Raw genomic sequence first — 17,559 nt, 5'->3', positions numbered from 1 at the left:
ACTTCCTGTAAGTCTCAGGAAACACACTTGCTGGTGAATATACTGATGGACATCAGAGCTAAATACACACACACACACACACACACACACACACACACACACACACACACACACACAAACACATTCATATATGCTAGTTATATGCTGGTTTGAAGGAAAAGGGAAGTCACACAAGTATTGATTTGATTTAGATTTTTCTTCTTTTTGCCTCCTTTGCATTTTGTAAATTCATGAAAATAAACTATTAACATTTCTATTTTTTAAGCATTCTTACTTTACAGCATATATATATATATATATTATATGAATCTATATGTGTGTGATGGAATTAGTGATGAAATACGTTTTCAAAAATGAGAAATGACGTAGTGGTTGTTGTGGTTTCCTGAAAACCAGAGTATATAAAGAGAGACACTCAGGCAGTGTGTCAGAGTGTGTGTGTGTTTCACGCTGAGGGACTGGTGTGTGTGTGTACAGAAGAATCAGTAATGATGAAGTGCTTGTATCTTTTGTCTGTCGTGTTTCACGTGGCTGCAGGTGAGTGAAGTTATTTTCTATTTTCTATTACAGAAAGGAGAGAGAATATTAGCCAGTTCTTAGTTCAGCTGCTTTGTGTTTAGTTCATGTGGTTTCTGTCCAGACTGGGTTTACAGTAGGCCAGAGTTCAGCTCTGATCCTGAACTAACAAACCAAACACTATTGAATGTTTATTATTTAGAGAATTAATAACATTAAAAATGTAAATATCAAGACCAGCATGTTCTTCTAATGAATCTGTTCAAAGACAGAGTTAATCTTTATACACAAGGTAAACGTACACATCCTGCCTTGTGTTATAATGTCCTTATTTAGACCTGTTCAGCTTTGATCATGTGGATTTTTTCTTCCTGATTAACTTCAGTGTAAAATGTACTGATGAAGAGAGGTGGGCTAATGAATAAGGAGGATTCTACAGTCAGATTATTTTACATCCCTATAATACTTACAGTGTATGTTTTTACACATTTACTGAATTACATCTCTCACAATCTCTGTCTTATTGAATGTATCTATAATAACTCATATAAAGCATAGTAGAAAAGTTATTTCCTGTAACTTGTACATCACTTCTTCACTCTGGTCTTAGCTGTAAATAGATGTGTGTGAATTTCACACCTTTTTCTGCTGTCTCTCTGTCACTGCTGTCTCTCTGTCACTGCTGTCTCTCTCTCACTGCTGTCTCTCTGTCACTGCTGTCTCTCTGTCACTGCTGTCTCTCTCTCACTGCTGTCTCTCTGTCACTGCTGTCTCTCTGTCACTGCTGTCTCTCTGTCACTGCTGTCTCTCTCTCACTGCTGTCTCTCTCTCACTGCTGTCTCTCTGACCTCCAACTTCACTTCCTGCATTACATCATATTTAGAGTTTTTATTTTTTAGCATTAGTTACAAGCTTTTATCAACAATTTATTAACATTTTCAAACCTAACACAATTCAGTAAAATAAATTCAATAAAAATATTTAATAAATTAAAATTATAAATTATAAATTTATAAATTATAAACTATAAATAAAATTATAGAAAAAAACAGCTGATTTCTCCTTTATCCTTATCCATGTGTTCTATTTTTCACTTCATTCCCATCTCTACAAAAGTGTAAATGTGTGGATCTATGAGCAGTGTGGTGATGCAGTGTGTAGCGTCGTCTCCTCACAGCTCCAGGGTCCCTGCTTCAGTCCTGAGATCAGGTTCCCATCTGTGTGGAGTTTCTGTGTTTGTTCTTCATGTGTCAGTGTTCCAGTGAAATCAGTTAACATAAACATTAACATATCAACAAACAACTAATATAATCCTACATATAATATGTATTTAGGTTCATGTCAGTTGTTATGAAGGGTTTATGTAGGTGTCATGTAGCCCAATGAAGATGTAACATATGTATTAACTATATTTAGTTAAGGTGCATGCCATGAAAGCATATGTTAACAACAATTTTTATTGTTTTCATGAAAGATGAAGTATTTTAACTGGAGTTATTGTAAGTATAATACAGTATATTGCCAAAAGTTTTGGGACACCCCTCCACATAATTGATTTCAGGTGTTTGAATCACTTCCATGACCACAGGTTTATAAAATGAAGCCCCTAGGCATGCAGACTGCTTCTACAAATATTTGTAAAAAATCTGTAGAAATTGTAGAATTTGGTTGCTCTCAAGAGCTCTGTGAATGGTTGTCATGGTACCTGATAGGTTGCCACCTGTGCATTCATGAAATTTCCTCACTACTAAATATTCCACAGTCAACTGTTTGTGGTATTATAACAAACTGGAAGCAAATGGAAACAACAGCAACTCAGCCACGAAGTGGTAGGCCACGTATAATCACAGATCAGGGGTCAGCACATGCTGAGGAGCACATTGTGCAGAAGATTAGCTCAAGAACAGTGTGTAGAGAGCTTCATGGAATGGGTTTTCATGGCCGAGCAGCTGCGTCCAAGCCTTACATCACCAAATGCAGTGCAAAGTGTCAGATGCAGTGGTGTAAAGCACACAGCCACTGGACTCTAGAGCAGTGGAGACATGTTCTCTGGAGTGAAGAATCACACTTCTCTGTCTGGCAATCCGTTGGACGAGTCTGGGTTTGGCAATTGTCTGGAGAACGGTACTTGCCTGACTGCATTGTGCCAAGTGTGTAATGCTTATAGCTGGGTTTTTGAGGACTCTGAAAACTCAGAAATAACACCAAGAGTGGAGAAGACAAAAGGTTTATTGTACAATATGTTATTAAATGTACTGTCTTCAGGGTGAGGGTTCTTCAGAGTCTCAGCCTGTGCAGGTGGAAACAGCAGTGGCTCGTCAGTATCTTGGTGAGTGAATCCAGAAAAGGTGTAAAGTTTGGTGGAGGGTTGGGTTATGGTGTGGGCGTGTTTTTCAGGGGTTGGGCTCGGCCCCTGAGTTCCAATGAAAGGAACTCTTAATGCTTCAGCATACCAAGGCATTTTGGACAATTTCATGCTCCCAACTTTGTGGGAACAGTTTGGGGATGGTCACTTCCTGTTCCAACATGACTGCACTCCAGTGCACAAAGCAAGGTCCATAAACACATGGAGGAGTGAGTTTGGTGTGGAGGAACATGACTGACCTGCACAGAGTCCTGACCTCAACCCGATAGAACACATTTGGGATGAATTAGAGTGGAGACTGCGAGTCAGGTCTTCTCGTCCAACATCAGTCCCTGACCTCAGAAATGCACTTTTAGTCAAACTACTCAAACTGCCAAACCTTGTAGAAAGCCTTCACAGAAGAGTTGAAGCTGTTATAACTGCAAAGGGTGGGCCAACTCTATATTAAACCCTACGGGTTCAGAAAGGGGTGTCATTAAAGTTTATGTGCATGTAAAGGTAGATGTCCCAAAACTTTTGTCAATATAGTGCCTCTGTGCTGATGGATAATATCAGGAATAATATTTTGAGTCTATGTGTCATTTTATAACTTATATCATTCTTAGATAGAAAATACAGAAAAAAAGAAAATGTAATGCCCTGTTAGAGAAAGAGGAAGTTGTCATTCTCCCATCAGCCCCCACATTGCCCTGACCACAGTCATGTGGTCACTCTGACATGCTGGGTGTCTCACATTGGCTCTGCAGAACTATGAGAATGCTAGTTGTTCATGTGTCTGTGGTTTTATAAACTGTGAATACTTGTCAGTGTCCTTGTTAAAAAGTCTCTGGTGCATGGGGGAGGGGAATCACTGGTCCACCTGCGGTCAATCCTAACGTCCTCTACATTAGTTGGCTCTGTACACAGTGACCTGGCTGATGCTTGATAATGTCTCTGTCATTATCTCAATCTCTGTCTTATTGAATGTATCTATAATAACTCATATAAAGCATAGTAGAAAAGTTATTTCCTGTAACTTGTACATCACTTCTTCACTCTGGTCTTAGCTGTAAATAGATGTGTGTGAACTTTTTTCTGCTGTCTCTCTGTCACTGCTGTGTCTCTGACCACCGCTGTCTCTCTGTCACTGCTGTCTCTCTGACCACCGCTGTCTCTCTGTCACTGCTGTCTCTCTGACCACCGCTGTCTCTCTGACCACTGCTGTCTCTCTGACCACTGCCTTCACTTCCTACATTACATCATATTTTAGCGTTAGTTACAAGCATTTATAAACACTGTGTTCACATTTCCAAAACTGACACAATCCATTTAAATTAATTCAGTAAAAATCTTTAAATTAAATTATAAAATATGAATAAAATTATAGAATAAAACAGCTGATTTCTCCTTTAGCCTTACCCAGGTGTCACTGCTGTGGCTTTGACCACCAACTTCACTCCCTGCATTACATCATATTGATACTTGTTATTTTCTGCAATTAGTTACATGCATTTATCAACACTGTGTTCACATTTTCCAAACTGACTAGAGTGGTATATGTGGACTGAACTGTTCAACACTTTCATTGCTTTGATTTTTATTAGCTTTAATTCCAGTTTAGCCTCATATGTTCTATGTTTTTAATTTCATTACTATTTATATAAAAGTGTAATTGTGTGGATCTGTGAGCAGTGTGGGGATGCAGTGGGTATCTCACAACCTCTTAATGACAAACTGAAAACATTCCTTCAACCTCATGACTTGTTTTTTTCTCTCATCCTTAGCTGTGATATTTATATTCACATCTGTAAACCTTTACTAATCAAACCAACACTAAGATATAGATCAATATCCCAAAATGTATTTTTCACACATACTAATAATTCTTAAGTAGTCAGTAGTAGTAAAACAGAGACATTTCAAGATTTTGAAATTAAATGTACTGAAGTGTAATTTTTTTTTGTACTTCATATAGTATTCAATAGATTTTGAGTTTTTGTGTGTTTGTTTCTGTAGGCTGTTATCTCTCTGCTAACAGTAAAGATGTTTATAATGGCCTCCAAGGAGGTTCAGTTCTGTTACTCTGCTCCTGCTCTGACCTGAACACCAAACCTCAGACATTCACCTGGATGACCTTCAGAACAGGATCTCCGACTGACGTGTTAAATGATGAACACTACCGTGGCAGACTTCAGCTGTTTAATAACATTTCTCCTGGTAATCTGTCTCTGTTCATATCTGACCTGAGAGAAGAGGATCAGGGAGTCTACAGGTGCAGCACTGAGAAGAAACACAGAGACATCAGGATTAATGTTAAAGGTAAAGAATTTAAATACACAATAAAAGTTGATATTTAGTGTGCATGCTGACCTGATAAGACCTTAAATGAATTATAGTCACATACAGTTTTATGCAAAAGTTTGGGCACATCTTTAAGGCTGCATCATAATTTGATCTGAATTTATAAGAAAATGTCGTGGTGATATGTCATTCTATTTCTACAGAAAACTGGATGTTTTTAGAAAAAATGACAAAAGTTCTTAGTGTCTTTAGTGTATTTAGTGTACTTAGTCTCATTCTCTCATCTGTCTTGCTGCTTGTATCTTGTCTACTTCATGCTCTTGGTGACTTTTCTATCTTATTTCTTTGAGGGTGGAATCATCAGAGATTATCTCAGAGACTGGACTTGAGTAAAACGGTCAATCACCATACTAGTATTTCTAGTGCTGAGAATTCCTTTATCTATTGACAGAACAGCTGAATGATGGAGTCTGTTCTGGTCCATTGTTCACCTAAGTCATGTCTGTATTTTAACTTAAATACTGCATTAGTGGAATAATAGAAAGTCATGATGTTCAGACTGTAATGTCTTACTGCTTTAACACTTTATATTTTATTTACATCTATCTTTAGGATGATATGGTGTGTGTGTGTATAGGTGTGTGTTTTAGACACGTGGTGTGTGTGAGTGTATAGGTGTGTGTTTTAGTCACGTGGTGTGTGTGTGTGTATAGGTGTGTGTTTTAGTCACGTGGTGTGTGTGTGTGTATAGGTGTGTGTTTTAGTCACGTGGTGTGTGTGTGTGTATAGGTGTGTGTTTTAGTCACGTGGTGTGTGAGTGTGTATAGGTGTGTGTTTTAGTCACGTGGTGTATGTGTGTGTGTGTATAGGTGTGTGTTTTAGTCATGTGGTGTGTGTGTGTATAGGTGTGTGTTTTAGTCACGTGGTGTGTGTGTGTGTATAGGTGTGTGTTTTAGTCACGTGGTGTGTGTGTGTATAGGTGTGTGTTTTAGTCACGTGGTGTGTGTGTGTGTGTGTATAGGTGTGTGTTTTAGTCACGTGGTGTGTGTGTGTGTATAGGTGTGTGTTTTAGTCATGTGGTGTGTGTGTGTATAGGTGTGTGTTTTAGTCACGTGGTGTGTGTGTGTGTATAGGTGTGTGTTTTAGTCACGTGGTGTGTGAGTGTGTATAGGTGTGTGTTTTAGTCACGTGGTGTGTGAGTGTGTATAGGTGTGTGTTTTAGTCACGTGGTGTGTGTGTGTGTATAGGTGTGTGTTTTAGTCACGTGGTGTGTGTGTGTGTATAGGTGTGTGTTTTAGTCACGTGGTGTGTGTGAGTGTGTATAGGTGTGTGTTTTAGTCACGTGGTGTGTGTGTGTGTATAGGTGTGTGTTTTAGTCACGTGGTGTGTGTGTGTGTATAGGTGTGTGTTTTAGTCACGTGGTGTGTGTGTATAGGTGTGTGTTTTAGTCACGTGGTGTGTGTGTGTGTATAGGTGTGTGTTTTAGTCACGTGGTGTATGTGTGTGTGTGTATAGGTGTGTGTTTTAGTCACGTGGTGTGTGTGTGTGTATAGGTGTGTGTTTTAGTCACGTGGTGTATGTGTGTGTGTGTATAGGTGTGTGTTTTAGTCATGTGGTGTGTGAGTGTGTATAGGTGTGTGTTTTAGTCACGTGGTGTGTGTGTGTGTATAGGTGTGTGTTTTAGTCACGTGGTGTGTGTGTGTATAGGTGTGTGTTTTAGTCACGTGGTGTGTGTGTGTGTGTGTATAGGTGTGTGTTTTAGTCACGTGGTGTGTGTGTGTGTATAGGTGTGTGTTTTAGTCACGTGGTGTGTGAGTGTGTATAGGTGTGTGTTTTAGTCACGTGGTGTGTGAGTGTGTATAGGTGTGTGTTTTAGTCACGTGGTGTGTGAGTGTGTATAGGTGTGTGTTTTAGTCACGTGGTGTGTGTGTGTGTATAGGTGTGTGTTTTAGTCACGTGGTGTGTGAGTGTGTATAGGTGTGTGTTTTAGTCACGTGGTGTGTGTGTGTGTATAGGTGTGTGTTTTAGTCACGTGGTGTGTGTGTGTGTATAGGTGTGTGTTTTAGTCACGTGGTGTGTGTGAGTGTGTATAGGTGTGTGTTTTAGTCACGTGGTGTGTGTGTGTGTATAGGTGTGTGTTTTAGTCACGTGGTGTGTGTGTGTGTATAGGTGTGTGTTTTAGTCACGTGGTGTGTGTGTGTGTATAGGTGTGTGTTTTAGTCACGTGGTGTGTGTGTATAGGTGTGTGTTTTAGTCACGTGGTGTGTGTGTGTGTATAGGTGTGTGTTTTAGTCACGTGGTGTGTGTGTGTGTATAGGTGTGTGTTTTAGTCACGTGGTGTGTGTGTGTGTGTATAGGTGTGTGTTTTAGTCACGTGGTGTGTGTGTGTGTATAGGTGTGTGTTTTAGTCACGTGGTGTGTGTGTGTGTATAGGTGTGTGTTTTAGTCACGTGGTGTGTGTGTATAGGTGTGTGTTTTAGTCACGTGGTGTGTGTGTATAGGTGTGTGTTTTAGTCACGTGGTGTGTGTGTGTGTATAGGTGTGTGTTTTAGTCACGTGGTGTGTGTGTATAGGTGTGTGTTTTAGTCACGTGGTGTGTGTGTATAGGTGTGTGTTTTAGTCACGTGGTGTGTGTGAGTGTATAGGTGTGTGTTTTAGTCACGTGGTGTGTGTGTATAGGTGTGTGTTTTAGTCACGTGGTGTGTGAGTGTGTACAGGTGTGTGTTTTAGTCACGTGGTGTGTGTGTATAGGTGTGTGTTTTAGTCACGTGGTGTGTGTGTGTGTATAGGTGTGTGTTTAAGTCACGTGGTGTGTGTGTGTATAGGTGTGTGTTTTAGTCACGTGGTGTGTGTGTGTGTATAGGTGTGTGTTTTAGTCACGTGGTGTGTGTGTGTGTATAGGTGTGTGTTTTAGTCACGTGGTGTGTGTGTGTGTATAGGTGTGTGTTTTAGTCACGTGGTGTGTGTGTATAGGTGTGTGTTTTAGTCACGTGGTGTGTGAGTGTGTACAGGTGTGTGTTTTAGTCACGTGGTGTGTGTGTGTGTATAGGTGTGTGTTTTAGTCACGTGGTGTGTGTGTGTGTATAGGTGTGTGTTTTAGTCACGTGGTGTGTGTGTGTGTATAGGTGTGTGTTTTAGTCACGTGGTGTGTGTGTGTATAGGTGTGTGTTTTAGTCACGTGGTGTGTGTGTGTGTATAGGTGTGTGTTTTAGTCACGTGGTGTGTGTGTGTGTATAGGTGTGTGTTTTAGTCACGTGGTGTGTGTGTGTGTATAGGTGTGTGTTTTAGTCACGTGGTGTGTGTGTGTGTATAGGTGTGTGTTTTAGTCACGTGGTGTGTGTGTGTGTATAGGTGTGTGTTTTAGTCACGTGGTGTGTGTGTGTATAGGTGTGTGTTTTAGTCACGTGGTGTGTGTGTGTGTATAGGTGTGTGTTTTAGTCACGTGGTGTGTGTGTGTATAGGTGTGTGTTTTAGTCACGTGGTGTGTGAGTGTGTATAGGTGTGTGTTTTAGTCACGTGGTGTGTGTGTGTGTGTATAGGTGTGTGTTTTAGTCACGTGGTGTGTGTGTGTGTATAGGTGTGTGTTTTAGTCACGTGGTGTGTGAGTGTGTTTAGGTGTGTGTTTTAGTCACGTGGTGTGTGTGAGTGTATAGGTGTGTGTTTTAGTCACGTGGTGTGTGTGTGTGTATAGGTGTGTGTTTTAGTCACGTGGTGTGTGAGTGTGTATAGGTGTGTGTTTTAGTCACGTGGTGTGTGTGTGTGTATAGGTGTGTGTTTTAGTCACGTGGTGTGTGTGTGTGTATAGGTGTGTGTTTTAGTCACGTGGTGTGTGAGTGTGTATAGGTGTGTGTTTTAGTCACGTGGTGTGTGTGTATAGGTGTGTGTTTTAGTCACGTGGTGTGTGTGTGTGTATAGGTGTGTGTTTTAGTCACGTGGTGTGTGAGTGTGTATAGGTGTGTGTTTTAGTCACGTGGTGTGTGTGTATAGGTGTGTGTTTTAGTCACGTGGTGTGTGTGTGTGTATAGGTGTGTGTTTTAGTCACGTGGTGTGTGAGTGTGTATAGGTGTGTGTATAGGTGTGTGTTTTAGTCACGTGGTGTGTGAGTGTGTATAGGTGTGTGTTTTAGTCACGTGGTGTGTGAGTGTATAGGTGTGTGTTTTAGTCACGTGGTGTGTGTGTGTATACGTGTGTGTTTTAGTCACGTGGTGTGTGAGTGTGTATAGGTGTGTGTTTTAGTCACGTGGTGTGTGTGTATAGGTGTGTGTTTTAGTCACGTGGTGTGTGTGTGTGTATAGGTGTGTGTTTTAGTCACGTGGTGTGTGTGTGTGTATAGGTGTGTGTTTTAGTCACGTGGTGTGTGTGTGTGTATAGGTGTGTGTTTTAGTCACGTGGTGTGTGTGTATGTATAGGTGTGTGTTTTAGTCACGTGGTGTGTGTGTGTGTATAGGTGTGTGTTTTAGTCACGTGGTGTGTGAGTGTGTATAGGTGTGTGTTTTATTCACGTGGTGTGTGTGTGTGTATAGGTGTGTGTTTTATTCACGTGGTGTGTGTGAGTGTGTATAGGTGTGTGTTTTAGTCACGTGGTGTGTGTGTGTGTGTGTATAGGTGTGTGTTTTAGTCACGTGGTGTGTGTGTGTGTATAGGTGTGTGTTTTCTTAATTTCATTGTGAAATATTGTACTTCATATAGTATTCAGTAGATTCTGAGTTTTTGTATGTTTGTTTCTGTAGGCTGTGATCTCTCTGGTGATAATGACCTGGTAGAAATCACACAACACCAAGGAGGTTCAGTTCTGTTACCCTGCTCCTGCTCTGACCTGAACACCAAACCTCAGACATTCACCTGGATGACCTTCAGAACAGGATCTCTGACTGACGTGTTAAATGATGAACACTACCGTGGCAGACTTCAGCTGTTTAATAACATTTCTCCTGGTAATCTGTCTCTGTTCATATCTGACCTGAGAGAAGAGGATCAGGGAGACTACAGGTGCAGCACTGAGAAGGAATACAGAGACATGAAGATTAATGTTAAAGGTAAAGCATTTTAATACAAACTTGATCTTAAATGTAAAATCATCCTTGTTAAGGCTTAAAAAAGAATTATAATTACATACTGTATGTAACAAAAATGTTTACTCCATTTACTATAACTTAAGAGAAATTGATCTAGGAGTCGTAGAGTGACGTTATTTTCAACTTATAAACAGTAATAATTGGATTGGATTTGTGATATTTCTCAGTCTAATCTATGATTAATTCTGATAACACTGTAGTGTTTATAGAGCTACATGACACCTGTATAATCCCTTCATGTCAGCTGACATATGACTACATAAACAGTAATAAAGCCTTCATTAGATGTCACTCTGAGCTTGTTGAGTCAGTTTTTATATTAATATCTGATAGATCAGAATAAAATTTAATATGACATGAAACATTAAAACCAAACTCTAATTTACAGTCAAAGAAAATCTCCATAAGACACTAGACTAGGTGTTTATACCAGTTTAACATTAACATTGATAAACACAGTCTGTACATCAGCTGATACATTAGGAAGACTTTTTAAATCCATGTCTTTATAAATATTGATTTAGGTTCATGTCAGTTATTATGAAAGGTTTATTTAGGTGTCATGTAGCCCTATGAATTATCCTTAAATAATGTTATTCATCAGTGCCACCAGATTCACTTCCTATATATGTATATTTATTTGGTTACATCCATTTATCAACACTGTGTTCACTTTTTTAAATCTTTTCACACAGTGAACACAACAGAGGTCTATGTGAACTGAACTGTGTATCACTTTTCACTGCTTTGATACAAAAAGGATTGAATAACCTCAGCTTTCAAATATCATGAATACTTTTCTCAGTTAAACTCAACTTCCAAAAAAACTCTGTGTCTACAGCTTATATTTCACATGGACTTTTCACCATGCAGTGGGTATCATCATCTCCTCACAGCTCCAGGGTCCATGCTTCAGTCCTGATCTTTGTACTTCATATAGTATTCAGTAGATTCTGAGTTTTTGTATGTGTGTTTCTGTAGGCTGTGATCTCTCTGGTGATAATTATCAGGTGTTTAATGGACACCAAGGAGGTTCAGTTCTGTTACCCTGCTCCTGCTCTGACCTGAACACCAAACCTCAGACATTCACCTGGATGACCTTCAGAACAGGATCTCTGACTGACGTGTTAAATGATGAACACTACCGTGGCAGACTTCAGCTGTTTAATAACATTTCTCCTGGTAATCTGTCTCTGTTCATATCTGACCTGAGAGAAGAGGATCAGGGAGACTACAGGTGCAGCACTGGATTCTGGGAATTCAGAGACATCAGGATTAATGTTAAAGGTAAAGAATTTAAATACACAATAATAGTTAGTATTCAGTGTTAAAGCAGATTTGATAAGTCTTTAAATGTATTATAGTCACATATGTAACAAAACTGTCTACTAAATTTACCATAACTGAGGGTTTTATTCTATAAGTCACAGTGTGACACATTATAATGACTCCTATTTGGTGAGCAGGTCAGAGCAGGAGCAGGGTAACAACACAGAACCACCTTTGTGTCATGTGATTTCTGTCTGATTATCATCACCAGAGAGCACAGCCTTCAGAACACACCTTCATTACAGCTGACATAAGCCTACATAAACATTAATAACAGCTTCAAAAGGTGTCAGTGTCATGTTGTTTAACCTATTTTTATATTTATATCTAATTCATAGAATTTATATGATGTTAAATTAAAATCAGTCTCACTCTAATGTACAGTCAGAGAAATAATATATAGAAATGTATATATCTATATTATTTCTTTTATCAGCTTGACATAAACAGATGACATTTATTGCACTTTATAAATACTCAAGTATGTTCATGTCAGTTTCCATTCATGTAGGTGTCATTTATCTTCATTAACATGCCAGTAATTGTTACCATTTTATTTTAAAGAAGGTATTACAGACATTGTTTCATTAATGACTGAGCATGAGTGTCATGTGTCATATTACTAACAGTGATTAAAAACAGACTTTAGATTTAATATGTTTTGTCTTTTCAGTAGGAAGAAGAGAAACTTCAACACACTCGGGGAAAACAGACAGAAGACCTCCATCAGAACAGCCTCCATGTAAAACAACAAACTCTCCACCTTCATCATCCTCAACAACACTGGAACAAGATAAACAACAAACTCACAGCAGCCTCCCTCTGGGTGCCAAAACTTTTCATCAGCAAAGAAATAGATACCAGTATTATTACATTCATTAATATTTTTATTAATGTGTTTTATTACACAGTGTTTGGCATTGCTGCGGCTTTTCTGTTGGTGATAGTCGGTGTAGTGGCATTTATTTGTTGGAGACGAAAAGGTACAACACACAAACACACACACACACACACACACACACATAACAGATTTTAAATCTGATTAATTAAAAACTGATTTGTGATATTTTGGGTAAGGTTTTTACATCACTCAGTGTTAATGTATGTGAGCTGAAGCAGAACAGCAGCCTCCACACTTCACCTGATTACTTCAAATAGTGAAAGTCTGTAGTTCCCACTAGAGGTGTGATTTCTGAGGTCTTTTCTCATTAGGAGGAAGATGTGGAAAGAAGGTGATTACTGAAGGACGTCCAAAGCAGAAGGATCAGGTTAGTGTACACACAGGTCTGGATTCAGCTGGATTTTTATTATCATGTGACATCTTTAAGTCTTAAATGTACAGAACAACACATGGTGTAAAGAAAGAAGTCAGATTTAGAGATTTGTGTCGTCTTTACAGGATTTTATTTGCTTCTTAAAGTCAACAGTAGAAGTGACAGAAGTGTTATATGAATAATTTTCCTCTTCTGTCTTTCACAGACTGTACCTGATGTTACTTACTCTACTGTAAGCCACATTCACACAGCCGGAGCAGCTCAGGTCCAGATCAACGCTGGAGAGAAAACCGAATACGCCAGCATTGTAACAAACTAATCTGCAGTAAATATATAGAATAATGCTGAAATCATACAGTAGATTAAATACATACCATGATAAGCACAGGATTCATGACATTGCCTTGATTTATTTTCCTGTGATTTTTTTATATAACCATAAATAGCAGATTTAATTATGTGTGCTGATGAATAATCTCAGAAATAATATTTTGAGTGTCTTTTTTTATATCTTTTGCGAAGTATTTTTTAAACAAAAAGACAGAAAAAAAGAAAGTTCATCACCCTGTTTTGTGTAAGACGACTGCTGTAGAAGTTGTTTGTTTGTGACTGTCGTGGGAAAGTCGTCTGGACTGAATGTGGATTTAAAAATGAGTTTTTGTAAAACACACTTATAGTTAGTTAAAGTGTTTGTGACAGTGGTCTTGTTGAGTGTGGAGTATTACACAGTGTTCTTTCTGCATGGTACAATGCTACAACGTCCTCTACATTAGTTGTCTCTGTACACAGTGACCTGGCTGATGCTTGATAATGTCTGTATAGCTGATATTATTGTGTGAAGTTATCTTCATGCTGATGAATTGTACAACCTGCTTCACTGTGAGAACAAGTGCTGAGAACAGACACAGTGCAGGACCGCTGATGTGAACCAGTCCTGTGGTTGTACCTCATGTATTACATCAGACTCTCTTAGTGTTCAGTTTATTAGTACAGAAGGTCTTACTATTATTATTATCATTATTACTATTCAGTCTCCTGTTATTCAGCTTAGAGCGGTTATATTTTGGCACAAATGACTTTTTTAAGTAATTAAGTTTTATAAAGTCACTGCTGCTGAAATGGGTTCCATATACAATGTTTAAGGATTTTTAGGGATCCTGTTTTTAACACAATCATGTCTAAACTCTTTTAGTGTGTGTTTAGTCATTATTTTCAGATTTTTCCAGGTATCTCACCAGGTCTGATTTAGTTCATGTTGTCTTGCAGGACTGGGGTTCAGGGTTTGATTCTCACCCCTGCTGTGTGTGTGTTTGAATCTTGCACCTTGTTGGTTTATTTTAGGTACAAAGACAGTCCAGAGACATGTATTGTAGGCTGATGAACATCTTTATATTGTCTTTTGTGTGTAAATGAGTGTGCAGTTTTTCCCTATGTTGGCACCCCATCCAGGGTGTCTCCTGAGTTGCCTGCGATGGACTTTGTGTAGGATACATGATACAGAGGATGGGTGAATGAATTTTATTTTGCTTTTTTATTTGTTTGTTTGTTTGTTTATATGTGTAATACTTCTAAAATGATATCAGCTCCATTAGACTTTTCTTTTGTTTTATTATGCTTTGTGATGGACACATGGATTATTTGTGTAAATCAAAACCATGTATTGTCACAACTTTATTAGAATAATAGCATGAAATGTAGCACAATCACATCCTCAGTGTTTCCTATTTTTGTGCATAAAAACATTGAAGCACAGAATTTTATCAGCAGATTACAGTGAATGCATCTCGTGCTCAGAATTATAACAGGTTAAAGCTACGAAATCAACAGCTTCGATTTCATGACTGCAATAATTACTTTCCACCACCAGAAGCCATCATTGTCAATGTTCCAGCTCATCAGGAAGAAGGATCTTGTTATTTCCTGTTTACCTACACTGTAAATGTCATTTAAATGTAATAAGCAATTAGTTAAGTTTTGTTAGAAAAGAATGATCTTATGAAAGAAATGTTCAGCTTTCTGTAAATAAAGAATTAAAATTGTTCTCATTACAGTCTAGGCTGGATGATTTTTTAATTAAGGGAGTGGTCTTAACATTTCACTTGTTACAAATAGATGTAAAAATTCTGTGGAAAAAAAAGTCTCATACAGGTCATTAAAGAAGTATGTTTGTTGATGTTATGCATTCTGTATCAGGTAATAGAAACATTTTTAAACTTTTTTTTATTTATTGGACATGAATATAAAAAGCGGTGGACAAACTACACTGGCTTTAGTGGTGGGCAGTAACAAAGTAAATGTAATTGGTTACTGTACTTAAGTATCTTTTCCAGTATCTGTACTTTACTAAATTATAAAAATGGTGTAAGATTTTTACTTTCACTAAACTACATTTTGAAGTAACATATCGTACTTTCTACTATTATCCCATGTCTCTCGTTACTTGTACTTAAAAATTTTTTGAACCAAAATAACTTTTATTTTTGGTTTCATTAAATGCAGCGAGCATAAACAGTTCAGTAGAACATTAAAACTGCAGTGTCACAGCCTGAAATACTGTAGCCTACGATGGAAGAAAACCCTGACCACATCCTGCCACCTGCACACCTATGACCCGTGGTCTGACCTGCAGGATTTGTTGTAGAACAGAAGAAAGTCTTTCATATTCAGATTCCTGCTCTGCCTCAATAACATAGGATTTCATCTTACAAGAATCCAAGATTCATATTTTGTGAAATCATGTAGAGGTGAGCGTCCTGTGATAATCATAATGGCCATTTTCTTTAATATGAATCTAATGTTAGCTCGTAGCTTTGAAGGATTTTCTTGTGTATGTGAATAAATCTGAATAAATCTGTCATTATCTTAATTATGTCCTGTCCTTACGCTTTAGTTAGCTAAGTAAGCTAACGTAATCAGTAACTATCATCAGTCTATATTAACATTACTGATGTTATACAGCATAACCCATATTGATCACCTGTTATTGTTGATATTTGACCAGTCACCAAGTAAAATTTATTTTTCATATTTTTTTATGTAAAGCAGAATAAGATTACTGCACAAATACTGTAATTGTCCATCACACACCAAAGCATTAGTTACTGAATACTGAAATATTGACTGAGCTGAATCTGAACTTTTTTCCTCTGAATCTGTAGAGCAGCAAGTTTCTGTTAAAGTCAATCTGCTTAGATCCTCGCTGGTCATTTGTTTAAAACTGATTCCCCAGACACAGGAGTGTCCAGCACACATTACTTATTCTGTATGAGTGACCAAGTCAGACTGTCCCGCTGTAGTACTTCATATTTTCTTCTGCTGTGATGTTTATATTTTTATTTTTAAGCACTTTATGTAGGAAACAATTTACAAGCTATAAAGCCTGTCTTTATATTATAAGGGTCTTTTTTCTTGTGTAGAGTCCATGCACAAATACCTGTGCCCTATAAACACACACATACACACACACACAAATGTGCCATACATCTACATGGTAAAGTATTTTATCAGGTTTTAATTTGTTACTATCTTAAGTATAACATAAATCTTTACAGGAAATCCTAACTGATCTCAAGTCCTGCTATTTTCCAGCCTCCATGTTCCCCTTGTGTGTCATGACTGTTCAGAATAATGTTAACTGACATCTGTATCATGATCATTTCTCAGACCTTGTGTTAAAAGGCATATGTGAGTAAGGTGACAGATTCTTCTCACATAAAATGAATAGTTAATTACAAAAAATGACAACATTAGAGCTAGGATAAATGCAGTACTATTTTTGACTTAAGTACATTTGGATACAAGAACTTTTGTACTATAACTCAAGTAGAAATTCAAATTGAGGACTTTTGCTTTTACCGGAGTAAAATTAAGTAAACATTGGAGTAAAAATCAAACAGCAGCCTCCACACCTTACTTGATCACTTCAGAAAGTAAAATGTTGTTGTTACCACTAGAGGTGTGATTTCTGAGGGGTTTTCTCTTCAGCAGGAACATGTGGAGAGAACGGGATTACTGAAGGACGTCAGGACTGTAAAGGAAAGCCGACAGATCAGGTTAGCACACGTACAATGAGTTATAACAGATCTGTTTCTACCTTTAGAGCTTTTGTTGTATTTGTGATACACTGCAGGTAACACACATGAACCACACATGCTTTCACTGAACACTGAGTGATAGGAAATGATCTTCTGCTGCTTCTATCAACAACAAATTCAAATTTTATTTGTCACATACATTTACATACACAGTACGACATGCAGGGAAATGTTTTTTCATGACTGTCCGGCATGTAAACATTTATAAAAAGTATGTTAGAAAGAGATCCATAAAAAATAAAGATAAAAATAAAACTAGAGTATCTTAAAAGTGTAAAAATAGAAAATAGAAAATAAAGTAAAATAAGATATAGATAAATAAAAATAAAATAAAATATGAAAATATAGGTGTAAATAAAAATATAATATAAATAAAAAATAAAATATGAAAATAGGTGTAAAAAATATGAAAATATAGGTGTAAGAATATGAAAATATAGGTGCAAGTAGATATATATATACATATGGTATATACAAAGTGGTATATATACATATATACACATAAATGCAGACATGAACATGAAGAGATGTATGTGTATATGGCATATATTGAGGTGATCCAGTGTTTATCATTAAAGTGTCCATGTGCTGGAATAATTGTATAAAGTGACTTGTGCCAGTCCAGT

The 17,559-nt window shown here is 37.7% G+C and overlaps 1 protein-coding gene across 1 annotated transcript; it reads left to right on the top strand.

Moving 5' to 3' along the window:
- Nucleotides 1-396: 396 nt before the first annotated feature.
- On the top strand, nucleotides 397-11,304 carry LOC131353904 (polymeric immunoglobulin receptor-like). Its single transcript, XM_058390986.1, has 5 exons — nucleotides 397-537; nucleotides 4,877-5,179; nucleotides 9,892-10,197; nucleotides 11,078-11,112; nucleotides 11,218-11,304. Exons 1-5 carry the CDS (start codon nucleotides 489-491, stop codon nucleotides 11,302-11,304), a joined length of 780 nt encoding a protein of 259 aa, XP_058246969.1. The 5' UTR covers nucleotides 397-488.
- Nucleotides 11,305-17,559: the final 6,255 nt, after the last annotated feature.

The sequence above is a fragment of the Hemibagrus wyckioides genome, linkage group LG06 (assembly GCF_019097595.1).
Source record: "Hemibagrus wyckioides isolate EC202008001 linkage group LG06, SWU_Hwy_1.0, whole genome shotgun sequence".
NCBI lineage: Eukaryota > Metazoa > Chordata > Actinopteri > Siluriformes > Bagridae > Hemibagrus > Hemibagrus wyckioides.
The sequence above is the reverse complement of the archived record's forward strand: the minus strand, read 5'-3'. Positions and strand labels throughout refer to the sequence as shown.